The 27,499-nt window shown below is 40.7% G+C and overlaps 2 protein-coding genes across 5 annotated transcripts in view; one reads left to right on the top strand and one right to left on the bottom strand.

Moving 5' to 3' along the window:
- Nucleotides 1-17,595: 17,595 nt before the first annotated feature.
- Nucleotides 17,596-21,549, bottom strand: LOC119471772 (translation initiation factor IF-2-like). Its single transcript, XM_037739706.1, has one exon. The coding sequence runs from the start codon at nucleotides 19,644-19,646 to the stop codon at nucleotides 19,155-19,157; it is 492 nt and encodes a 163-aa protein (XP_037595634.1). The 5' UTR covers nucleotides 19,647-21,549; the 3' UTR covers nucleotides 17,596-19,154.
- Nucleotides 18,966-27,499, top strand: part of RB1CC1 (RB1 inducible coiled-coil 1) — a 107,907-nt gene continuing 99,373 nt past the window's right edge. For 2 of the 4 annotated variants that reach the window (XM_017531775.2, XM_017531776.2), the window contains exon 1: nucleotides 18,966-19,325. The gene's annotated coding sequence lies outside the window, so the exon portion shown is untranslated. The remainder of the gene's footprint in view (nucleotides 19,326-27,499) is intronic. The other 2 variants (XR_001826236.1, XM_017531777.1) reach the window with 1 other exon arrangement.

The following is a 27,499-nucleotide window of genomic DNA, read 5'->3' as shown; positions in this document are numbered from 1 at the left end:
TTTAAAAAATTCCCAGCCGGGCGCAGTGGCTCACGCCTGTAATCCCATCACTTTTGGAGGCCGAGGCGGGTGGATCACAAGGTCAGAAGTTCAAGAACAAATTGGCCAACATGGTGAAACCCCATCTCTACTATTAGCTGGTCATGGTGGCTCATGCCTGTAATCCCAGTTACTTGGGAGGCTGAGGTGGGAGAATTACTTGAACTGGGACCCAGGAGGCAGAGGCTGCAGTGAGCCGAGATTGTGCCACTGCACTCCAACCTGGGCTACAGAGAGAGACTCTGTCTCAAAAAAANAAAAAAAAAAAAAAAAAAATTCCCATCATCTTTTATTTTGTAGAACCTGGGCTGGGGGTAGCGAGGGTGTCTCACCATGGTGCATGGGATGGTCTTGAACTCCAGGCCTCAGCCATCCTGCTACCTTAGCCTCCCAAAGTGCTGGGATTATAGGCTCAAACCACCATGCCAGCTTTCAATTGCCTTTCATTTTTGTGAAGAGATAGTTCATATGGTCATATGGTTCCAAACTCAAATTATTCGAGGGTAAGCAGTGGAAAGTTTATTTTCTATACATGTGCCTGAGAAGCCAATGTCACCTCACGGAACCAACCAATGCCTCCCATCTCATCTGTATTCTTCTAGAAGTATTTAGAGATAATTATATAGAGTGTATAAAGATATTCCTTATTGTTTTGTCAAAGACTCATTGGATGTGCAGAACATAATTTATCTGACCTGTCCTGTTAATAGGCATCTTTTACTACTGTAAACAATCTTGCAATAACTATTCTTGTCCATCATTTTCCATACATGTAGACATCTCTAGAGAATAAGTCAGAATGGACACTTTATTCATTATAATATTAATCGTCATCACTTGCCAAATTGCCCTCCCTTGAGGTTATCACAAATTTACACTCTGAGATATGTACCCATTTTCTCACACCTTTGTAATATTGCATATTATCAAATGTTTCAATTTTTTACTTAAATTCTGTTTTTGAGATATCCATATTGATACATGTAGCTTTATTTTATGCATTTTTGATTACTAGGTACATTTCTGTTTTCAAATTCTACATTCTGGGAGTACATATGCAGGTTTGTTGCATGGGTATACTGCATGATGCCAAGATCTGTGCCTCTATTGATCCCATCACCTCATAATGAACGCAGTACCCAATATATAGTTTTCCAACCCTTGCCCCTCTCCCTCCATCCTTTCTTTTGGAGTCTCCAGTGTTGATTTCCATTTTTATGTCCTTGTGTACTCATTGTTTAGCTCCCACTTATAAGTGAGAACATGCAGTTTTTGGTTTTCTGTTGTGTTAATATGCTTAGGATAATGGCCTCCAGTCTCATCCATGTTGCTGCAAAGGACATATGTTTGTTCTTTTTTATGGCTGTGTAGTATTCCACAGAGTATATGTACCATATTTTCTTTATCAAATCAATTATTGTTGGCCCCTTAGGTTGATTCCATGTCTTTTTTTTTTTTTTTTGAGACAGTCTCACTCTGTCACCCAGGCTGGAGTGTAGTGGCATGATCTCGGCTCACTGCAACCTCAGTCTCCCAGGTTCAAGTGATTTTTGTGTCTCCGCCTCCTGAGTAGCTGGGATTACAGGTGTGTACCACCACACCCAACTGACTTTTGTATTTTTTAGTAGAGCCTGGGTTTCATCATATTGACCAGGCTGGTCTTGAACTCCTGGCCTCATGCAATCCACCCGTCTTGGCCTCTTAAAGTGCTGGGATTACAGGCGTGAGCCACCGCACCCAGCCAGTATGTCTTCTTTAGAGAAATGTCTATTCATGTCTTTTGCCCAATTTTTAAATGGGGTTATTATATTGTTGATTTAAGTTCCTTATAGATTCTGGGTATTAGTCCTTTGTTGGATGCATACTTTGCAAGTATTTTCTACTGAGTACTATTAAATTGTGCAAATATATACTACAATTTACTTATCCACACACCTACTAATGGACAACTAGGTTTATCTTTGACACTGGGGGTGTCCTCCTGCTGTTTTACTGAACATTCAATGCAATTCATTTTTAAAAGCTGTATGTCAGCATTTGGTATACAGAGATGAATAAGACACGCTGTCTATTCTAGAGTTATGCCATGTTTAGGATAAGCAGAAAAGGTTGGTGGAAAAAAATTAAAAATAATAAAAAAGGAAGGGTTGGTGGGTCATGAGGAGAAAGAGATGTACTGTGTGCATACAAATATAATTAGTTATGAGCAAAATCGGGGAGAATAGAAAAAGCATGTTATCAGAGTGCCTGGTCAATGATAGATATTTGTTGAGAGAATGAACTAATGAGTCAGTAAGAAACTGATTGCAAGGCATGCTCAATATTTAGGTACAGACTTTGAGGGACTGTAATTAATCTTCCTTACTACTAATTGCCATGTCTAAGGGAAGACAGACAAAGTTGCTAAATACCCATGGAAATCCAATACGAGAAGGAAAAAGGAGAGGGCAGAAAGCCAAAAGCCCACAGCACCCTCGGTGGAAATCCAACGCTAGGCCGTCATTTGAAGACCTTACAGGTAAATGGAATAGAATGGGAAGCATAGTCTTTTATTGCTTTTATGCTTTGGTCATTTTTTCAGTTTTCATAACTTGAATAAATAGCCTCAATCATCAGTTAGTCAAAAAAACTGTATGTCAAGGCTAATATATCTACTCATAAACAGTATCTCATTCATCATCTTTTGAATTGCAGAGATACTCCCAGCCGGCTAAAGGCCACTACACCCTGTCTATATTTACACTGAGTTAAGAATAAATCTGGCTAGGTTGCTTTGTTGTTAAAATGACATACCAATGACTTAAAGCTCAAGTTCAAGTTCATACACTGTATTTTAATTCTCCAGCTGTCATATCGTGAAAAAGGCAGTTTCCGTGTAAGAATTGTATTAACACTGACTACCCACCAGCGGCAAGTTTTGGCACAGGACATTATTTAATATTCGGGTAATGATGTATTTTGTGACTGGGTTAATGTGGTTAATTTTACTGAAGCTATGGTTAGAAATTTCTTCTAGTATTTAGCTTTCTACCATAAAAACAGAATGCAATCCAAAACTTTCATGACTATAGATACAAGAGAACATTTTATGAATACTTTAAAACATGTCAGTCTTATTTCTCTCTTGTGTCTCAGATTAGGACTTTATTTTAGTGATTCTATCTCCTTTTATTATATATTTTAGAGACAGGGTCTTGCTTTGCCGCACAGGCTGGAGTGCAGTGGCACAATCATGGCTCACTCTGCCTTGAAGTCCTGGGGTTAAGGGATCCTTCTGTCTCAGCTTCCCAAGTAGCTAGGACTACAGGCATGCACCCCTAAGCTCAGCTAATTTGGTTTTTTAAATGTTTTTGCAGAGACGGGGTCTTGCTCTGTTGCCCCAGCTGTCCTTGAACTCCTGGTCTCAGGCAGTCCTCCCACCTTGCCCTCCCAAAATGCTGGGATTACTGGCATGAGCCACCACTCTCAGCCTCTCCTTTTATAATTTATCTATCCTTCAAATTAAAAGTTTGCACTGAGACTTCACTGACAGAGCCATTTCTTGACAATTTTTTCTTAGAGCCAACTTCATTATCTACGTAAGCTACAAATACATTACACATTCAACAAGCGTTAATTGCATGCTGTAGAATGTGTAGCACAAAAAGAGGCATCTACTAGAGATTCAAGTACTTATGTCTAAAAGATTCCTTAAAAAAAAACATATCGTTCCACAATTAAGAACTACCAGAGTGCATAATATTTTTAAAAGTGACTTACATTGTACAAGTAGTATGCCATTATATTGTTTGGTTTTTGAGCAAGTAAAAATCAGCCTAGGACTGAGAGTAAAAAAAAAAACCTGCCAATAAATGTTATTCATCCTATTGAGATTTTTAAATAGAATCTGAAGAGGAAAACCCCATTAATTAAGCTGACCTTCAAGTAAAATGGCAGTTTGTTGTGACAGGTGGAATAAGGTATATAAAGCCCCTAGCCTAGTACCTCACACATATCTATCCAATTTTGTTAGCTCCTGATTCTGGGCACTCCTTCTTCCTTTGTAGAACCTAAAGAATCACTTTTGGGCCTCTGCGACAATGTGGATGAGAGCAAGGCACGGTTGAAGCTACAGAGTAGTTGAAAAATTAAAAATGGTAATTAATTGGCAACTAATCTTTCAAATGTGTGGGAAGAACAGATGATAATGTACAGGTCCGAGCCCACTGACCAAACAAGTGATAAATAAAAATAGAACAGATGCAATTCCATAATCTACTCATTTCAGAAGTTGCCAATTTTGCCTCCTGGTCTCTTTCAATTTTCTGCTTTCTCACCTTCAGTTCCTCGGCCCCTCATCTATTTCTGTTCTTTTTCATCTTAATGCACTTTATCTTCTACTTTTCATAGTAACGTACTTTTATCTCTTTCCCTAAATCAGTGGTGTGCCTAGCACATTTGACACCTAGTACAGATCATTTTAAGTGGCTTCTTCCTCTAAAGGAGAAAATTATTTTTAATAGTCATGAAATGAAATATAGACTAGAAAGAAATGAAGACACTGAAAAATATTTTATTGATCTTTACTTATGTAACTGTATCATTAAACTTTCCCAAATAAAAATATAAATAAAATAATACAGTAGAAAAAAGCAAACAAATTAATACTTTTCTGTTATATAAATGTGTTTTTTGGAAAAAAAATTAAAGGCTGGTGGAGAGATGTGGAAATGGTTAGAAAGAGAACTCTGCCCATAAGCCTTAGAACATGATGTGTATATATTATACAATAACAGAGTTGAAGTTATTAAATTTGTTTTGACACCTTTACAATCACGATGCTATAGTCATGTATTTTGAATCTGCTAGTTAAAGCTAGGATTTATATAGTGCCAAAGATGGATATGAGCTGTGCACAAAACACACTGAAACAATTTAGCACTATTAAGAATGTACTTTCAATACCAACACACATATAAAGCCGAGTCCTTGTATGTTGGGGACCAATTGTATAATCAAGAGTTCTTTGAATTAACGTCCCCAAAGTATAATTTAAAAATAAGCAATAAAAGGCCAGGAGCAGTGGCTCACTCCTGTAATTCCAGCACTTTGGGAGGCCAACACAGGCAAATCACGAGGTCAGGAGTGCGAGACTAGCCTGGCCAACGTGGTGTAACCCCGTCTCTACTAAAAATACAAAAAAATTAGCTGGGCATAGTGGCGGGCACTTAAAATCCCAGCTACTCAGGAGGCTGAGGCAGGAGAATCGCCTGAACCTGGGAGGCGGAGGTTGCAGTGAGTCGAGACTGTGCCGCTACACTCCTGTCCAGGCGACAGAGTGAANAAAAAAAAAAAAAAAAAAAGATAAGCAATCAAAATGTGCCAATTTGAGGCTTACATGTTACTAAAATTCAACAGACAATCACAGAATTTATTTAGAACTTAATTCAGTGATTCTCACTCTTGGCTGTTTTGCCCCTCAGGACATTTAGCCATGTCTGGAGACACTTTTGGCTGTTACTATTGTGGGGAGTGCAACTGAAATCAGGCGGGTAGAGGCCAGGGATACAGCTAAACATCCTAAGATGCACAGGACAGCCTCTCACAACAACCGTTTCACCCCAGATGACAACAAAATGAGAAACCCTGGCTTGGACCAACCAGGTTTTTGAGGCAGGAGTATATTTTTTCCATGACATTGTTTAGGATTTGATGGCAGAAAGGTGATAATAAAAGAAGACTGATTCTAGTTTTCATTGTAGCTAAATTGTAATTGTATAGACAGTCTACCCCTTTACTGTCTTTAGCCATGGGTAACCACTCCCACACCCCACCCTATCTTGGCTATCATTCATTGCCTCATTAGATTTCTTCTGGAGTACCACCTTAGGGAGGCATAAATGAACCAGCGCTAGCCACAGGTGACTTATGTGGCTATTTTCTTGGTTCATTTCATGCCTATCTCAATTTAAAAAACATAATTAAAAATTTTTAAATAACAGCTTTATTGACATATAATTTACAAACCAAAAAGTCATCATTTCAAAGTGTACAACTCAGTGGTTTTCAGTATATTCATCAAGTTATGAAACTATCACCACTAATTTCAGAACATTTTCATCATTTCCAAAAGAAATCTTATGTCCAGTGGCAGTCATATCCCATTCTTCTCTTCCTTCCTCCAACCTCTGGCAAATGCTAATCTATTTTCTGTCTATGAATATACCTATTCCAGACATTTCATATAAGGGTAAACATACAATATGTGGCCTTTTGTGACTGGCTTCTTTCACTTAGCATGTTTTTTCAGTATCAGTACTTGGCTCCTTGTTATTGTCAGGTTATGTTCCATTGTATGGATGAACGACATTTCGTCTATGCATTTATCAGCTGATATTTGGGTTGTTTCCATTTTGGCTACTTAAGTATGCTTCTCTGAACATTTGTGTCCACATTTTTGTGTGGACATAGATTTTCAGTTATCTTCAGTATGTACACGTAGGAGTGGAATTGCTGGATCATGTAGGAATTCTATGCTTATTATTTGAGGAACAGAAATTTTTCTACCACATAATATTCCATTGTTGGATATGCTACATTTTGGTCATCCACTCATCATTAAAGAATCCCTGGATTGTTCCCACTTTTTAGCTGTTATGAGTAATGCTATATGAACATTTGTGTATACGTTTTTTTGTGACATGTTTTCATTTCTCTAAAAGTGAAATTACTAGGTCATGTAGTTACTCTTTAATCTTTTAAGGAACTGCCAAACTGTTTTCCAAAGTGGCTACACCATTTTGTAATCCCAATAACAAGGGTTCCAATTTCTCCATATCCTTGTCATCACTTGCTGCTGTCTTTTTAACTACCCTAGACAACAAGTGGATATGAAGTGGTACCTTGTGCTTTGATTGCCTTTCCCTAGTGACTAATGAGGTTGAACATCTTTTCATGTCCTTATTGGCTATTTGCATATCTTTGTACAAATGTCAATTCAAATCTTGAGCCCATTTTTAAAGCTGGGTTGTCTTTTTATTGTTGAGTTGGAAGAACTGTTTATATATTGTTCCTTATTTATGTGATTTGCAAATATTTTCTCACATTCTGTTTTTTCTTTTCACTTTCTTTCTTTCTTTTCTTTTTTTGAGACAGGGTCTTACCTTGTTGCCCAGGGTGGAGTGCACTGGCCTGATCTTGGCTGACTGCAGCCTCCGCCTCCTGGCTTCAAGCGATTCTCTAGTATCATCCTCCTGAGTAGCTGGGACCATAGGCATGTGCCATCATGCTAGTGAATTTTTGTATTTTTGTAGAGATAAGGTTTTGCCGTGATGCCCAGGCTGGTCTCCAACTCCTGAGCTCAAAGTGATCCACCTTCTTTGGCCTCCCAAAGTGCTGGGATTACAGGCTTGAGCCACTGCGCCCAGCCTCTTTTCACTTTCTTGATGATGTCCTTTGAACCACAAAAGTTTTTAGTTTTGATGAAGTCCAATTTATCTAATTGTGTGTGTTTGTTAACTGTGCTTTTGGTGTCATAACTATAAGACACCATTACCTAATCCAAAGCCTAAAAGATGTACTCCTCTTCTAAGAACTTTACAGTTTTAAAGTGTTTGATCCAGTTTGAGTTAATTTTGTCTATGGTATGGTATGAGTGCTACTTTATTCTTTTGCATGTGGATATTCAGCTTTCCCAACACTACTGAGAAGGCTATTCTTTCTCCTTTTAAGTATCTTTTTGTTTGAAGAGTGTTTTGCCAGGCTGGTTTGCAGTGGCATGATCATGGTTTATTGTGGCATCTACCTCCTGAGCTCAAGTAATCCTCCTACCGGACTCCCAAGTGGTTGGGCTGCAGGCTCACGCCACCATGCCTGGCTAATTTTTTTTTTTTTTTTTTTTTTTTAGTAGAGACAGTATCACAATGTTGCCCAGGCTGGTCTTGAACTCCTGGCCTCAAGCCATTCTCCTGCCTCAGCCTCCCAGAGGGCTAGGATTACAGGCGTGTGCTTCAGTGCCTGGCCTATTTTATTATGATTTTCTGCTGATCCTTGATTCAGGAGAAAAATCAATTGACCTTAAACTCAGTTCATTTCTGGACTTTCAATTCTATTCCATCTGTCTAATTAATGCCATTACTACACCATCTTGATTACTGTGGCTCTGTAGCAAGTTTTGAAATTGGAAAATAAGAATGTTTCACAGATCTTTTTTTTTTTGAGAGGGAGTCTGGCTCTGTTGCCCAGACTGAAGTGCAATGGTGCAATCTCGGCTCACTGCAACCTCTAACTCCTGAATTAAAGTGATTCTCATGCCCCTCCCGAGTACCTGGGATTACAGACGCCTACCACCACGCCCAGCTAATTTTTGTATTTTGGGTAGAGACGGGGTTTCACCATGTTGGCCAGGCTGGTCTCAAACTCCTGACCTCAAGTGATTCACCTGCCTTTGCTAGGATTACAGGCATGAGCCATCTCGCCTGACCTCTCAATAGCATTTTAATTGTTTATTGCTATTATACAGAAATACAACAAATATTTTCAAGTAAAAACAATACTTCTGAAGCCGTTATATGAAACAGGAAAAAGATATTTTTTTAAAAGTCACTTAATGGAGACTTTAACATCTTTACTTCTTTTGAATCTATACTACCCACTGTGTGGAAAACATACCATAACTTCTTAATAAGGGCTAGCTGAACCTCCTTTCAGAAAATCTGTCATTTTCAGCTCATTTCTTGGTGGTATTGGACATATATATTTGTAAATAATCTTCTTAAAACAGGAGTATAAAATTGCTCTTGGGAGCCTTAAATATGCTAGGGAAAAAACAAGCATTTCACAAAAGTATCTCTTTTTAGTCCGCTTCCAGAACTACTGCAGTAGAAAAAAAAAAAAAGTATTGAGTGGCCGTTGTATAATTTTTGTAGGGACCATACAAATGTCAGAGCTACAGTATGTTTTGCATGCAGTTTTTCATTCTAACCCATAAAGCAATGTAAGGTAGCTAAAATAGATATTGCCAACACAATTTCAAAATGAGGAACTTGAATTTATAGATGTTAATTGATTGTCCAAATCCAAATGAGGTCCCAGGCTTTCCAACTTGTAAATGCAGACAACTTATGATGTATGTGTATAAACTATATACACATATTTTAAAAATAAAGGCACATCTGAGAATGATATGAGTTCAAATTAATCCATAATAAACATACAAACACCTGGAAAGCTTTGTGTGTAGATTAGGATTTTTCTGAAGAGCTTATTTCAAGGGAAGGGTGACATCTATTGATAGATATAGAAGGATTGTGAAAATTTTTAAAAATTTAGTCTTGTTTCTCAAAGCCATTCGTTTTATTAGCATTCCCCTCAGAGCTTATTAAAAAATGAAGAGCACTGGGCCCTGCCAGTGAAGTGTATTTGACACTCAGAGTAGGTAATTTTTTAACATCCCATTTCCCTATAAATTAGTTTTAGTAACAATGGAACAACAACAATTATCATTAGAAAAGAAATTGACAGCAAAATTTTTGAAATTGAAACTTTAATTGAGGCAGTTAAATATTTAAAAGTTAAAAAAAAACCACACAAATATTACAAAATGAAAAAGAAAAAATTTAAACTACTTGATAGTTTTGAGATCTGCCTGGGAATTTTAACTTTGATTCTTTGTTAATAAGTCATTTTATGTAAACAATTGTCCAGCAACTGATAAGTGAATTTCAATAAGGTAAACATCTACAAAAGATATAACTTGTTCCTACTAAATTATATTGATGATAGTATTTCTTGAATTTTAATTTTAAATGAATAATGAAACTGGATAAGTTTCAATTTTAAAGATATTTAAGTTTTGTAAAGTATTTCACACATGAACTAAATTTTGTACTAAGTGGTTCCACAGAATGACAGAATGAGATGGTAAAATGGGATGGAGTCAAAAACCCACGACTACCTTAAATAGAAGGGACAGAATAGTGACTGTTGGGGAGAATTTGTGGATGCAAATAGGTTTGCAGATTTCAAGGCAGAAGAGGAAGTTCTTTTCTCATGGCTTCTATTTCCTCAGTGATGTAGGAGGTGAGATTATTTACCAAGGAGAGAACTGGGAAGAGGTGGGAATTAGGGATTTAAGAATAGTGCAGATGCTCTGATGGAGGGTAGGCACAGTGAACTACTAGGGAAGCAACACAGAAGGCTGGGGTAGAACTGGAGCCCAGGTTTCCAGAAATTCAGTTCATCGCTCCTTTTAATAAATCATACTGAAAAGGAATGATGATTGGGAAAAATATTTTGCATGACTGGACAGCAGGTAGGGTTGACTAAAACAAACGGATCATTTGACAAAGAAAGCAAAAACACCAAATGGTGTTATTAAAATAAATGGACTTCAGAAAATTGGAAAAAAGCATTCACTTTATATGATAAACAACAGAGAACTCATTTTGAGTTACAAAAGACTAATGATACTTTTTTAAAAATACGTAGTCTGGAAATGCAGAAAAATGTACACACAAGAAAAGAAAAATCACTTAGAATTTGATTTTGTACTTAAAAAACTCTGTTAGACTTCATTAGACACATTTTTATCATATTGCCCTTGTGCATACATAAAAACGAAAATGTAAGCAAATTACATTGGTAAAGGTATTTCTAAAATTTCATCCCTTTTGAAATGTAACTCTTCTGAATTACTTCCAACTCAGAAGTTGTCTGGGTTTTTCCACAGAATTTATCCTTTGCAGCACTGAAAGCACTGGCAACAAGCATTTCCTTGCAGAATCCATAAAAGAACTAAAGTTGTCTTTGGGAATGTTGTACAACACATCTTATTCATCACTTCTCTCACCATTATAGTTAGGATTTTTTTCCAATCTGGTGTTTTTGATGTCTTATAGTAAGCACAGGAAATAGATGGCATTGGTTGACAAGCCTGACACTATCCTTCCACTGTTAAATGGACCCAGATGTCAGAGATGTTAAAATATGAAAAATGGCAAAATAGAGCTCACTAATTTAAGAAGTTTCCTTTGTTTTTAAATAATTTTTGGTTGGGCTGAGTGGTTCACGCTGGTAATCCCAATACTTTGGGAGGCTTAGGTGAAAGGATAGCCTAAACCCAGGCGTTTGAGACAAGTCTGGGCAACATGGTGAAACCCCATCCTTACAAAAAATACAAAAATTAGCCAGGCATGGTGGCGGGCATCTGTAGTGACAGCTATTAGGGATAGTGAGGTGGAAGGATCACTTAAGCCTGGGAAGTTGAGGCTAGAGTGAGCTGTGAGTGTGCCACTGCATTCCAGCCTGGGTGAGAGAGCGAGACCCTGTCTCAAAATAAATAAATACTTTAAAATTTTCTTTAGCAACAGGGTCTCACTTTGTTGCCCAAGCTGGAGTGCAGTGGTATGGTCATGGCTCACAGTAGCCTCAAACTCCTCAGCTTACGCAATCCTCCCACCTCAGCCTCCCAAGTAGCTGAGACTAGAGAAGTGTGCCATCACACCTTGCTATATTTTTACTTTTATTTTATTTTTTTAGAGGCAGGGTTTCGCTATGTTGTCCAGGGGGTCTCAAACTCCTGGCCTCAAGCTATCTGCCTACCTCAGCCTAACAAAGTGCTGAGATTACAGGTGTGAGCTACCACACCAGACCTATCTTTAAATATTCTTCTAAAATATAATATTAATGGCTGCATAGTATTTCATTATATTAGCATACCACATGTTAGCCCTGTAATACTAGGCCAAGGGGTTGATTTTGTCCCTCTGGGAACAACATTTCTGATTGTCATAACTGGGTTGTTACTGGCATCTATAGGGCAGAAGCCAAGGAGATCCAACATCCTAAAATGTACAGGACAGCCCCTTATAACAAAGAATTAACTGGCCCCAAATGCCAGTAGTCACAAGACTGAGAAACTCTGTAGCCTATTGCTAGACATTTTCTGAGACAGGGTCTCACCCTGTTGCCCAGGCTGGAATGCAGTGGTGCAATCTCAGTTTACTGCAACCTCTGCCTTCCAGGCTCAAGCAACCTTCCCACCTCAGCCTCCCAAGTAGCTGGAACTACAGGCGTATGCCACCACACACCTGGCTAATTTTTTTTTTGTATTTTTGGTAGAGATGGGGTTTTGCCACATTGCCTAGGGAGGTCTAGAACTCCTGAGCTCAGGGCTATCCGCCTGCCTTGGCCTCTCAAAGTGCTGGGATTATAGGTGTGAGCTGTGAGCCACCCCGCCCAGCCAACTTTTTTTTTTAACCCCTGCAGGACTGACACCAAATTAAGAGGTAGCATAGGAAATCCAGGATATAGCCTGTACAATTGGATTACCTGGGTTCAAATCCTGGCCCTGACAGTTACTAACTGAAGAACACTAACTAGAAGGAAGTACATTGAATTAGTAACTTAACCTCTGCATGCCTTATTTCCCCATCTGTAAAATTGGAGAACATTTACAGAAGCTGCAAAGGGCTGTTAAGACAACTAAACAGGTTGATAAATGTAAAACCCATGTCTGGCATCTAAGATACACTCATAAGTGTTTCATGAGTTCAGTTAGGTCATACTTTTTAAGAAATAAATTTATTTATAAACTTCACCATTGAGGTATATAATTGAAATAGGAAGGCACTGACAGAAAAATTGGGAACAAAGAATCTCAAGGTTTGGGGCCAAGTCATTGAATCTAATGTCTCTGAAACCATTAGATGGTGGTAAAAACAAATTGGTGTGTAAGACTAGCAAGGGGAAAAAAAGAATAGAAGACAGCAGAGTATATCACAAGCAGCAAGTACTTTTTTCTGTATGTGTATATCAGGTCACAATGTGGAACTGTATTTCTTAATGTGGATCACAGTAAAAGTTGGAAAGTCACCACCTGAAGTCCAACTAGCACTTGACATTTGAATCAGTTCTGTATCTGTGTCCACATGACTGATTAATTTCTGCCTTAAGGCATTTTATAAACAGTGCCAGCTCTATTTTTGGACATTTTGCTAGGCAGCTCTTCAAAATAATGAAAGACAAGAGCCTAATAAAATATGATGTGAAAAGATATCTCTTTCAATCTGAAAAATGACTACAAATGTTTTGTCTTAATCTATTGGTTTAAATGTTTGAGGAAATTAAGCATTCTAGAAGTGTTTTTGTTGCTGCAGCACTGGAAACAGTGTTGCTCATGAGCTCATCAAGTTCATCACTAGCTTTGAAGATGGTCATTCCTAAGTTAGCCATCATCATTATTACTAATAATATGTGTGAGTACCCACAGAGCAGCAGAAGAGGGCAGCTTTCAGGTCTGTAAATAGTACTGAAAACATTAACTTAATAATCATAGTGCCAGCAGCCTCTAAATAGTACATAATCATATATACCAAATTAGTTACAATCTTAAAAACAAAGTCCAAAACAGTACATCTTTTTAACCCTTTTAAAAATGAACAATAACTGTGACTCATACTTTGAATAAAGCCAAATTATGTGAATTGTGGTTGCTGGTTGTTTGAACATCACCTAATAAAAAATTAGGGTAATGACACTAAGTTGTTTGAGAAATATTTAATACACTGAATGCTTCAGGCAGAGATGACAAAATTAAGATGTGTATCATAATATTCCCAATATACTGAATGGACTTTGGTAAATAATTAATATCACATAAACTTGTTACTGCAATTATTATTATTATTTGAGATGGAGTCTCACTCTGTTGCCCAGGCTGGAGTGCAGGGCACGATCTTGGCTCATGGCAACTGCTGTACCCACGTTCAATCGATCCTTCCACTTTAGCCTCCTGAGTAGCTGGGACTACAGGCCAGCGCCACCATGCCTGCTAATTTTTGTATTTTTAGTAGAGTTGGGGTTTCACCATGTTGGCTAGGCTCATCTCGAACTCCTGAGCTCAAGCAGTCCACCCACCTCAGCCTCCCAAAGTGCTGGGATTACATGACTAATTTCTGCCTTAATTGTTTTTAATGGTCCCCTGTATGAGCCTTTGAGATATTTAATGCCACGAATTTTCCACAGTAACTTTCTAGTCAACCATCAATATAAATATTTTGCCGAATTTATTATATACAGCAAATATTGTATTAATTGCTGACTGTGCCAAGCTCTCCATAACGTTCCAGGAATTTAAAAATTAATAATGCATAGTTCTTAATCTTAAAAGTTTCACAGATTAAGTGGGGAGAGAAAAATTTACAGTTGTGTGATATGGAGAAAGGTTAGTAGAAGGGTAGAGACTCCAGAAGTTAGAAGCTGCTAACAACCAAACTGTGTATGTGTGTGTGTGTTTTAGATGGAGTTTCGTTCTCGTTGCCCAGGCTGGAGTGCAGTGGTGCAATCTTGGCTCACTGCAACCTCCGCCTCCCGGGTTCAAGCGATTTTCCTGTCCCAGCCTTCTAAGTAATTGGTATTACCAGCACATGCCACCACACATAGCTAATTTTGTATTTTTAGTAGAGATGGGGTTTCATCATATTGGTCAGGCTGGTCTCAATCTCCTGACCTCAGGTGATCTGCCTGCTTCAGCCCCGCAAAGTGCTGGGATTACAGGCGAGAGCCACTGCACCCGACTTCCAAGCTGTGTTTTAAGAGATGACTTTGAATGGTGAACAAGAACACTCCTGGATGAGGACACTCATATAGAACACATATAAAGGGGAGAAAAGTGCTGGGAGATACAGCTGCAGAGATGGGTTGGTACCTATTCATGGAGAGACGTCCATGCTAGGTTAAGAAGTTTAAATTGTGTCTAGCATAGAAAACAAAACGAATGAAGGTTGTTAGGCAGGGAAGAGATGTGATTAGACTGGTCTTGGCTGGAGTAAATAATGGAGACTGGCAGGAGGTCAATTCAGGTATAAAGTGAGGGCCTGAACAAGTTGTGGGGTACTGTCAAATGTTTATTGAGTGCATACCACTGTATACCTGATCCTGGGGAGACAGTAGATCTTTTAAAAGAGCTTACAGTCAGCAGGCGAGATGACAATGAAAGATACAATGTGAGAATCTAAAGAAATTATAAGCATGTGGCCAGGTGCTGTGGCTCACCCCTGTAATCCCAGGACTTTGGGGGAGGCTAAGGTGGGTGGATCACTTGAGGTCAGGAGTTCGAGACCAGCTTGGCCAACATGGTGAAACTCTATCTACAAAAAGTACAAAAAGTAGCTGGGAGTGGTGGCGAGTGACTGTAATCCCAGGTACGAGGGAGGCTGAGGCAGAGAATCGCTGGATCCTGGCAGGTGGAGGCTGCAGTGAGCAGAGATCGTGTCACTGGACTCCAGCCTGGATAACAGAGCGAGACTCGTCTCAAAACAAACAAAGAAACAAACAAGTATGTCAGCACAGGAGTCCCAGAGAAAGCGATATTGAAGTGTAGAACTGAAGGAAAAATGAGATTGTAAAGATCTGAACTGATACTGTGCATCCTGTATAATCCCTCCATATTCCTAAAGAAAACCACTTTCTTTTGCCCTCACTGTAATCTACTAAAGCATTTAAAATAGTTAATAATTTAAAAAACAATAATATGTTGAGGCCAGAATTAGGTTTCTCTCCCCTGTTCTCCCACAGCATCTTACCTTTGCATCATTCGCACACTATTATAATTACTTGAAAATTACTTGGAAGCGGTCCAAAGAATGGACAGACATTTAGGAGCGCCAGGAAGGAAACAGCACAAAAGGGAAGGAGGAGTATAAAAGTTAAATAATTTAAAATGGCAAATGCTTTAAAAAGTTCAAATAAAATTTCAGTACTGTAATTTACCGTAATTTGGAAGTCCTTGTTAATGATCTGTTTGCAGTTTACGTAAAATACACAGTAGGCCAAAAATGAGATTGAACTGAGGACTTCCTGTCAGAAAATTTGATTTGAGAAGTGATGCTACAGAATTTTGTTGGTTCTTTTTTTTTTTTTTTTTTAATTAAGGAAAGGAGAATAGAGGTTGTCTAAGACTTGGTAAGAAGGAAAGTAACTTGTCAAGGCTTATTACTACGGATACATGTATTAGTAACTTGTAACAGTATTTCCTCTAGATATTTGCATATATATAGTTGGGGGGGTGGGGACCCCATAAGTACCGAGGCAGGAGTCAGAAGCCTTAGCCTATTCCCATACAAATAATGAAAAAAATAACTAGAGATATAACCATCGTAGTTATTCATAGGTGATCTTAGTTCTCTTACTAATGCCTCTCACGTCGGGAAGTATGAACCTGGGGTGACATTGTGAAAGGAATGACCCTAAGGCAAGACACTTTAAGCCCTCTGTCTTGCCCTTGTAAGGGCTGCTGGAGGGTCCCTTGGCTATGCAGCAGTGCCAGTGCTGGGAAAGCACCTGCTGGTTAGCAAGCTGCGGAAGGAGATGTCAGAGATGTCTCCTTCCCCAGAGGAGTTAGGAGAAAAGTCTGCTTCTCCAAGCTCTTGCGTTAGGCCTGACAGCTGTCAGGTAGGCCCACAGACATCAGCGGCTTAATTGTCTCTATGTGATGCTGTGCTTCAGTGGTCACGTTCCATGTCCACTCTCAAGTTCCACTTCTGCACCTGGTTCTTTTTTCTTAGAAGAGAGAATCAGTAAAAGTAATATACATCTTAATGTCTTTGTTCTTTCTTGGCAAGTATGGAAAAGTGCTGACACATTATGCTCCTTACCTCATCTCGGCTACCAAAAAGTCTTGGGCCCCTATGTGACACATGATGTACTTGACTATCACTGACTACCAATGCCACGCCCTATCTAGCCTGCCCCCAGCCTTGTACTCAATAAGAGTGTGCGGACACTCAGGGCCACTGCTGACTTCACGCTTTGGTTGGCAATGGACTCCTGGGCCCACACTCTCTTTTCTCTATCTGTGTGTCTTGTGTCTTTTATTTCTACAGTTTCTCATCTCCACAGCAGCAGAGAGGGGCTCAAAGGACCCTGTAGGGCTGGAGCCTACATATAACAGAATTAATGTTCGTACATTTTCACTTATCCCTAGGAAAGAATTACTGATGCATACAAACTCTTAACATTTACGATGGATGTGTAAACCTTCAAGGTATGAATCGGTCGTTTCTGGTAATTTATTGCAACCTATGATTAAGACAGAAGGTTAGGACTGAATTAATTCATTTCCCAAAGAAAAAAGTCAGAGAACATATCTACCAGATTATCACTGGCATATTTCTGCATTTTTTTTTTAAAGACAGGGCAACACTTGCCCACGCTAGGAGTGCAGTGGTGCCATGATGGTTCACTGCAGCCTTGAGCTTCTGGGCTCAACTGATCCTCCCACTTCAGCTGTCTGAGTAACTGGGACTACACATGTGTGCCACCATGCCCAGCTAATTTTTGTATATTTTGTAGGGAAGGGGTTTTACCATGTTGCCCTGGCTAGTCTCCAACTTCTGGGCTCAAGCAAACCTCCTGCCTTGGCCTCCCAAAGTGCTGGGATTACGGGTGTGAGCCATTGCACTCAGCTCTAGCAAGGTTTTTACATTCTAAATTGGGTTATATTTGAATGATGAATGTCACTAATAAGAGGAAGTGCAAGTACCAATATGTTCTTTACAGGCCTCATACTGCTGTTTTTTACTTTTTCTTTTCATTCTTGGTCATGTTGCAGTTTTTCTTGGCCAATTTTCTGGCCAAACTCCTCCTCACCACTTATGTTCTGTGTGCTGATTACTATGCAGTGCCACTAAGTTAGGCTCTTTTGTCTTGCCAGCTCACATCTTTCCCTAAGGCATAATAACCATTTACTGCTTAATTTTCACTTTTCTGCTCTATCTTGCTGGGGTGGTGTAATAAAATTCCAGCCTAACAAACACAATAAGTAAAATGGCTTGCCAAAGATGATAAAGATCAACCAGATTTGTTTGGGATATATAGCAGCACAAATTTAAAAGTAAATAAATAGGAGCAGCCCATCTCAATCATAACGTTCCGATACTGGTCAGTGTGACTGAAAACTGAAATTGTTCATGTTAACCAATGTTTTTCAGTTTCCACCTAACATTGCAGTTCAGTTTGGTGCCCTCTTGTGCCTCTCATTTTTACAAACACAACTCAGAAGTCCTGATAACTTTAGAGAAGGCACCTCTAAGATTTTACTCATAGCAGGTATTCCTGGATATAACAGGTATTATTCTACGTGGAACATCTGCTCATCAGATTTTAATATTCAAGCCTTGTGGCTTCAAGTCATTGCCTGTGACTGATCATCTGCGCAAATCCAAGAGTCCTCTGAAACTGTCTCCCAAACATTAGGGTGCTCATGCTAAGCAATAACTCACTAGACCCACTACAAGATTCAATAGTTGTAAAGCTGAAAACGTGGTTGTGGTGTTTACATTTTCACTCCGATCGGCCCAGCCTCCACTCTTTTCTCTGTTGGATGTTTTCTTGCCTTACCTGGTCTGAGAAAAACTGTGCCGCCCCACCCTTGCAGAGTTAACTGGGGGACGCTTGCCAGCTGCACGCAGTCCCGGCGGTCCGGGTATGCCGGGAGGAACGCCTGGGTCAGGCGCAGGTACGTTATCCTGTTACAGACCTTGGCCTAGCCCGCAGGTTGCACCGGGACAGGAGATGACACCAGACCCTCGATTGGCTGCCCTCCTCCGCGACAGGCTGAAGGGGACAAGCCCTCTTTCACCTGGGACCGATCCAACATTTGGCGGGTCGGCCTCTGTCCGGACCTACTCGCTGTCGCAAAGGTCAAACTCACCTTGGGAAAGTCCGCGCTGGGACGGCAGCTAGCACCACAACAGGCGGCCCCAGCGGAGTCTCACAGGGTCAGGCCAGGACAGCCAACTTGCCTGGCCGGCCGAGAGCCGGAGGCGAGGCCGCCCCCTTCCCGGCAGTCTGCCGACTTCCGGACCTGCGCAGACGCTTCTCTGCGCCTCCAGGCGCGCCCCTCCCCCGGCCGGCCGTTTCCCGGCATGCGCCGCGGAGGAAGAGACGGAGTCGACAATAACAAACCCAGCCGCGGCGGTGTCCGCGGCCCTGCCGAGCCCTCGGCGTTGCCTCAGGGTTCCCCATTTGCCTGGGCCCCTCGGCTCTGACAGGCCGCGGCCCCCTGTCTCCCGGCCCCAGACCCAGAGCCGAGGGGCCTGCACGCGTCCTTCTCCGCCCCGACCCCTCCCTCTTGCCTAGAGTTCGGGGCCGCGGCGGGCGGGCGCCCGGGACGCCGGCGGTTGTGTCGGTTGGCAGTGCCGAATGGGCGGCCGGTAGCCGCCGCCGACGACTAGGCGGCGGCGGAAGATGGTGCCGGGGGTCGCTGGCTCTGCTGCTGCTGCCGGCGAAGGAGGAGGCGCTGCCGGGTAAGTGTCGCAGCCGCCCGCGTCCCCTTCCCCCATCTGGTACAGTGGTCGTGCGGCGGGCCCTGGAACGGTGGACCGGGGGCGCGGGGTCCAGGGTCCCGGCCGGCTCGAGCCCAGCCCACGCGCAGGTGTGTGCATCTGAGGGCCCCGGCGCCTCCCGCTCCGGCAGGTGTTGCCCACTGGCCGCCTTCCCGGCGCTACGGCCCCTGTGGAGACAAAAGCGGTTCGAGTCGATGCTCCACCAGGCTGCGGGAAGTGTGGGTCGGGCTCGCTTGCTGCGGGGCTGCTTGCGACTTCCTCAGCCTGAGCCTTGGGTTCCATCCCTCTGCGCTGCGGGTTAGCACCCAGCTGAGTTGCGGGAGTGGCCGAGGGCGAGGGACGTCCGAACCCACCGAGACGCCTCCTGACTTGTGCTCATCGCTGCCAGGGATCAGCCCTTAAAGCTGTGTTGGACTCGAGGAAAGAGAGAGGAGTTTGGCCGAGGCCGAACGAAGCGCACCGAGTGGGAGGAACCGGAGAGATGATGTCTTTGTCCCGACCCCGGAGTGCGACGATCAGTGTAAAGTTACTCCTAGGAATGACTCAGCCTGCGCCCGCGCCTTGGATAGATTTGAGATGGGTGTGCACGCGGATTTCACAGCTTCCTTGGTAGAAACAAAAATACATTAACCAACAGTAGAAATGGCAGCTTCTGAGTGGAATATATAGTTTCTTCCACCGCCTGGTGGATGTGCTGTGTTTACTGTTTATGGTTTCGTAATCCAGTCTTCCACCGTGACTCTTTAAAGTGTGCTCATACCTTGAAGTAGTGTAGACCTGGGTGCCAAGGAAGACTCATGTGCTCACTATTGATAGAGAGTCACGTTACTATGAGACATTCAGCCAGATGGGAATGTTCTCAAGTCAGCTGCAAACATTTAAAATGTACCTATTTGCTAACCATTTTATTGTGTAGTTTCTTAAGTTTTGTGTGTTGATGGGGCGTGTATAATTTATACGTAGATTTGAACAGTTAGCTATTTAGGAGGAGACTTTTAAATAGGTTTAATTGTGTGTTTAATCAAGAATGTTATTACATTTTGATAAACGATAAAAAGAGGGTCCATCCACTTCTGATCGGATACAACTGTGAGAAACAGACTACTGAGGGCGGTGGTTGTTTTTATTTTTTGGGTTATTGGATCTATAAGCAGACCATTGATAAGAATGTGAAAATATTTTTGCTTTTTGTATTTGTTGTAACAGAATATGGCCCTAATGAACATATTTTTTCACTAACATTCTTGTCAGGTCTTTTAGTGTTTGCGATTGTGTTCAAAAGCTGGATAAAGTTTTATGTCAGGGGTGCTTTAGTCACATAATGCTTATGTTGAGAAATCTCTGTTGCTGGAAAGTGGATATTGATGTAGTTTATGTTTTTAAAGTAATTTTATTTAGTCTATTCTGAACCTTTTATGGTAATCAAGAAATGATTATTTATGTGCCTAATCCTATATTTTTGTTACTGGACCATCAGAAGACAGTGAAAGCGGTACTTTTGTCCCTGAAAGAGGCTTTTTTTTTTTTGGACACTTCCTGCCAAACGCAAAATCAGGATGCATGGCAGATTGACTTTTTAGCAAATCAGGCTCATCAAGGCAGAGGACACAAGACCTTTGTTTTTGAAATGTTGAACCAAAATTTTGATTATGTTAGCCTGAGAAAAGTTTTTAGACTCTAATTTTGAGATTAACTTAAACATTTTAATCATACATTCAGCAAATATTTGAGCACCCATATGTTTTACTTTGCAGATGCATATGTCTTATGAATATCTTTTTAAAAGAATGGCTGATAAGATTTTCTCATTCAGGTAATGGTATTGTCTAACTCCAGTTGCATTTTTCTTTTGTAGTAATACCGGCCCAAGACACTCAGGTGAAAATCTAGCAATTCCTTTCGACACACTTCCAAGATTTTTTTTATTATCTCTTTACCACTGTGAGGTTTTTGAACTAGTTACACGAGGAACATAAAAATGTTTAAGTAATTGTTCTTGCTTTATAAGAGAAAGAAAATTGGAGTTCTCTATACATTTGTGATGTAAGTATTATTGGAAATTGGTATGAAGGGATTGAGCTTTTTTTTTTTTTTGAGATGGAATTTTGTTCTCATTGCCCAGGTTGGAGTGCAATGCACCATCTCGGCTCACTGCAACCTCCTGAGTTCAAGGGATTCTTCTGCCTCAGCCTCCGAAATAGCTGGGATTACTTGCATGCACCACCCCACTGTTTTTTTCTGTATTTTTAGTAGAGACAAGGTTTCTCCATGTTGGTCATGCTGATCTGGAACTCTCGACCTCAGGTGATCCGCCCGCCTCAGCATCCCAAAGTGCTGGGATTAGAGGCGTGAGCCTCCTCACCTGACCAGAATTTGAGCTTTTATAAGGTATAGGACGATATTTTGGTAAGGAAAAGCATGAAGTGACTTGGAGAAGTCACTTCACCTCTTTAAAAGTATTTTAGTCACCTCAGAGAGTTTCGATGAGTATTTATTGTTTACCTACTCTGTGGCAGGCACTGCTGTAGATGTGCTTGGGACTCCAGAGTGAACAAACCAAAGAAACATTTCTGTCTTCAATTTTAAAAAAATGGAATTGCTAAGGAGAAAAACACAGCAGAGAAGGGAGGGTATGAAGTGTCAGGGTTAGGGGTTTGAAACTTTAGATAAGGTGGCCAGGGAAGGTCTCACTGATAGACTTTTTTGTTTTGTTTTGTTTTGTTTTTGAGATGGAGTCTCACTCTTTCACCCAGGCTGGAGTGCAGTGGCCTTATCTCGGCTCCCTGCAAACTCTGCCTCCCTAGTTCAAGCAATTCTTCTGCCTCAGCCTCCCGAGTTGCTGCGATTACAGGTGCCTGTCGCCACACCCGGCTAATTTTTGTAATTTTAGTAGAGACAGGGTTTTGCCATGTTAGCCTGGCTGGTCTTGAAATCATGACCTCAGGTGATCCTGCCTTGACCTCCCAAAACCCAGCCACTGATTGACTTTTGAATAAAGGCCCAAGAGAAGTAAGGGGGCTAAGTGTGTGGTGACTCTTTGAATTTTTGGCTGAATAAACAGTGAATGGGAAGGCTCTGATATACATGGCATATACAAAGAAAAATGAAGTTACTGAGGCTGGACTAGTTTGAGAGAGGGGATAGTAGTGGAAGGTGGCATGGCGGGGAGGGCTCTACATATCCACGTTTGGAAATCATAGTAAGGGAACTAGTGTACTCTGACTTAGCATGTACAAAGGCCTACAAGTGAATTCCAGTAAACCTAGCATGACTGGAAAGCAGTTGAAGCCAAATTCACTTCGTTTGTTTCTAAAATGCTAATGGAACCCTGCAGCATACTCTTAGCTTCAGCAATGTAACAGTGAGCGAGAAAGACATATATGTCTATGTATGTATATTTATAAGGAATAGGGAACCACTGGAAATTTTAATGGAGGTGAATGACGAATGCATATTACTTTGAAGACGTAGAATAGATGAAAGGCTAGCTAACCAGATTGTATAGTGCTAGGCTGATAAGTTTTTACTTAACTCGAATAGATAAAAGGATGTAAAGATTACTTGTCTCTGGTTCTTTAATTGTTATGGGCCAAATCAGCTTAATTTGTCTGCAAACTGTACCCCCATTGTTTAGGTCCCTGAGAGGATGGCATTTCTTTCCATCCCTCTGTGAAATTCCAGTTCTGCTGAGTTACTTTTTGTGAGTACAGTACTTGAGCGCCTCCAAGTACCCTCTTTCCTTGGTTAATTTGTTTCTGCTTTCATAGCTGTTTAGTGAGTTCTCTGAGGATTGTGGAGTAACAATTTTTTCCACCCTTGAATTCTCATATTTTATTGGCTTGTAATTTTGCTAGGAGATGAAAATAATTGTGATCCATTTCCTTTTTTTGTCACTGAATTGAGACTGTCCATATCATTTTTTCCTTCACATTCCACACTTAATAATTGTTCAGTAACTGTACAGCATACCTGTTGAAATATTAATGAATTCACTACTATATTATTAATATTATAGTAATAATAATGGCTTCTAGTAGTAGTTTTACTGCAAATGCCAGATTTGGGCAGGCTGCTTTAACATTGTTGTATGTTTATAGATAGTCTTGCTTTAATAGAATGAAGCTAATTCTATATTTTTCTTTTTTCACCCATCTTCTCTGTCTTATATAATTCCATATTTGCCCTATAGGTAATTTTGGTTTTATTTTACTCTTAGTTTCCGTTGTAAAATGAAACATGCAACTAGAAAATTTTCACTAAAATCATGCATTTTATATTATAGTTATTATAAATGGTACGGACACCAAAATGTGTAATGCATTTATATGTATTTTATGCAGTTCAAGCAAAGTCCACAGTAGTATGTAGGGTGTTACTTCATTTTTATAAAACCATATTGCCTGAATATACACATACACTTGTATACCTAGGGAAAAAACCTGAAGGATATACTCCCAAGTGTTTTTCATTTTTGTTTTAAAAGTATTCCTGTTCTGCTACTTTTACCTTGTTTGATGTCTTTGGGCACTACCTTTCTAAATGCTGTCTTCATTCTTTTGGTGAAGTTGCTTGTCTAGTTGTAGACAAGGCATATATTTAGGAGATCTGAACTTTTATGAAAAGGTTTTTCTTTTAGGGGAATGTGAGGAAAATGCCTGACCTACTCGTCTTTCATTCTTTTTCCTGGCAGAGAAAGGGTAGGACCAGATTAGAATACATCTGATTTAGGGAGGCTGATGCACAGTTTTCAGTACCTGGGCAGCAGTCTTCCTAAATCAGTTGTATTCTAACCCGACCAACCTAGACACTCCATTTGTGGAAGACATTATCTCCATTGATGCAGTAGCCAGTGACCCCTCGAGGGAGAATTGCTCAGAATTGCAGTTTACAGCAGTAGAGATCAGACAAAATTATTTCCAATCATCTTTTCTCTCTGAAGCTTTTAGTGCACTTTAGGGTTATCTAAATCTCATGTGTTCTATCCAACTGGAAAGCATCTTGAAGATACTTGTATTCCAAGCACCTAGCACAATGCCTGGCTTATGTTAGATGCCCCCAAAATACTGAATAAATAATGTGTCCAGTTTTTAAGGTCAGAAATTGTCATTGGGGTTTCCCGTTTTCGCCTTCTCATATAAGGAAGCTAATTCTAAGTTTTTTATTTGTTTTTTGCAGAGTCTTCCATTTTGCCCAGGCAGGAGTGCAGTGGAGTGATCTAGGCCTCACTGCAACCTCTGCCTCCTGGGCTCAGGTGATCCTCCTACCTCAACCTTCCAATAGCTGGGATTACAGAGGTGTGCTAGCACACCCCACTAATTCTTGTATTTTTAGTAGAGATGGGTTTCACCATGTTGCCCAGGCTGATCTTGAACTCTTGGCCTGAAGTGAGCCACCCACCTCAGCCTCCCAAAGTGCTGGGATTATAGGCATAAGCCACTGTGTCTGGCCTAATTGTCAGTTTTGAATGTATTAGAATAGTTGACAGTAAGGCTGGGATAATTGACTTTATCGTCATGGTAATCTCTCAAGAGGAAATGGTAAATTAATCTCCAATTGAGAAGTTGGATAGATTTTTAATGAGTATGAGATACTTTCTGGTTCTTTTCCTTATATATGTGGATATATGGTTCAGTTGTTATCCCTCTACATCTGGAAGCAAATGCAGTGGCATCAATATATTTTTATTAATATTATTATTAATATTTGAGATGGAGTTTCACACTTGTTGCCCGGGCTGGAGTGCAATGGTGCGATCTCAGTTCGCTGCAACCTCTGCCTCCCAGGTTCAAGCGATTCTCCTGGCTCAGCCTCCCTAGTAGGTGGGATTACAGGCATGCCCTACAATGCCCAGCTAATTTTGTATTTTTAGTAGAGATGGGGCTTCATCATGTTGGTCAGGCTGGTCTTGGACTCCTGACCTCAGGTGATCTGCCTGCCGCAGCCTCTCAAAGTGCTGGGATTACAGGCGTGAGCCACTGTGCCTGACCAAATCAATATTTTTTAAAATACACCTCTCCCCTTCATTTATAGCTGACTGTATCCTAGGAGGATTTAGCAGGAATAGATGTCTTCTCATAATGAAAGATAGGCTTTTCCCCCCCAGATAAGATAATTCCTGCTACCTTATATTAACTGCTTAAGAGCTCTGTAAATTTGGAGAAGGGAGAAAGAATACTGTAGGCCACCTGTGATAGGGAAAGACTTTCCAAAGTGGTAATAGGACAATACTTGGACTTTTAAAGATGAGTAAAATTCAGATAAGTAAAGATGGGAATTTTACCTGGCAGGAATATGTAAAGTGAGGGTATAGGTTTCTCATGTAAGGGAGTAGTTGATGATACTGCTACAAAAATAAACTGCGGTTAATTATGAAGTTCTTGAATGCTGGAGTTTAAAGTCATAATTGAGGCCGGGCGCGGTGGCTCAAGCCTGTAATCCCAGCACTTTGGGAGGCCGAGGCGGGTGGATCACGAGGTCAAGAGATCGAGACCATCCTGGTCAACATGGTGAAACCCCGTGTCTACTAAAAATACAAAAAAAGTAGCTGGGCATGGTGGCGCGTGCCTGTAATCCCAGCTACTCAGGAGGCTGAGGCAGAAGAATTGCCTGAACCCGGGAGGTGGAGGTTGCGGTGAGCCGAGATCGCGCCATTGCACTCCAGCCTGGGTAACAAGAGTGAAACTCCGTCTCAAAAAAAAAAAAGGTCATAATTGCCACCATTTTAAAAGCTTTTAGTATATTCCTTGCACTGTAAAAGAATGTGAAGTACATTATTGGTATTCTTCTCGTCTTGGAAAGGTATTGTTGCAATTTATAGATTGTCAGCTGATGTGTAGAGGTTACCTGTGCCTCATTGAGAAAGATAGGATTCAAATACAGGTAAATTTTGTTCCAAAGTCTGGCATTAGCCTATGTCAAGTTGGCAAATTCACATGCTAAGAGGGGTAGGCAGACAGTGCAATGAAGTGAAACTGTGGGTACTGAACCAGTGGTCACAAGGAGAGTGTAGCAAACGACAGAGCCTGCTGAACTGTTGATTTGTGCCCTGCTATAGGCAGCAGTAAGGTGCTAGGGAAAATATTTGAGGGAAGCAGCCTGACTACCTTGGTCTAACTGGTAGGGAGTATTTAGGAAGGATTGAAGCAAGATAGAGATTTAAAGGCTAAGAGAAGAGGTTGTAGGCTCCTAAGTAAGGGTTATGTTGTTGGAAAATGAGGAGTTGGATTAGAAAGAAAAAAAAAGGGTAGGATTTGGACAGAAATAACCGAAGCTTGGTCCATTGTCACTTTGGAGAGTTTATTACAAAAATAAATAAATACATAAGTGAAGTTTGGGGTAGTAGTGATAGTTTTATTGACAGTGACGAAATTAGGGAATAGATTTAAAGGATTTGCACTGAATTTAAATTTAAACATGTTGAGTCTGATGTAACATTAGGATTTCCAGTTGGAAATATGTAGCATCAGTTTCTGTTACATCAGAGAACTGGATTAGTTAATAACAGTAACTGATGTTTGTATTTCACCTTATGGTTTGCATAACTTCCATATATGTATAGTATTTGTTAGATCCTGACAACAACTCTGTGAGACAGGTACTTTTTCTTTTTGCAATCAAATGAAGAAACTTACTAGGTGAAGTCAGGCCAGGTCACATAGGGCCAGGACTTGAATGTAAGTCTTTTGATTCCAAATCTCATCTTCTTTTCACAGTTCTATTCCCCCTCTTATGTCTACATAATGATAACAACTGGGGCGTAGTGGCTCATGCCTATATTCCCAGAACTTTGGGAGGCCGAGACAGATCACTGAGGTCAAGAGTTCCAGACCAGCCTGGCCAACATGGCGAAACCCTGTCTCTACTAAAAGTACAAAAAAAAAAAAAAAAAAAAACTTAGCTGGGCATGGTGGTGGTTGTCTGTCATCCCAGCTACTCAGGAAGCTGAGGAGGGGGAATCACTTGAACCTGGGAGGCGGAGGCTGCAGTGAGCCAGGATTGTGATTTCAATCCCAAAACTATTGGGATTGAAAGCAGGTGGGAATCTTTGTTTTACTCTGTTGGTGGGACTAGCTCTTCTGGGGCAAGAAATTTAAGATCTTTCTTTGTAATGTATAGGGTAACATCATCTTTTTTTT

The sequence above is a fragment of the Cebus imitator genome, unplaced genomic scaffold (assembly GCF_001604975.1).
Source record: "Cebus imitator isolate Cc_AM_T3 unplaced genomic scaffold, Cebus_imitator-1.0 Scaffold73, whole genome shotgun sequence".
NCBI classification, from domain to species: domain Eukaryota; kingdom Metazoa; phylum Chordata; class Mammalia; order Primates; family Cebidae; genus Cebus; species Cebus imitator.
This window is presented reverse-complemented; position numbering and strand designations above follow the sequence as displayed.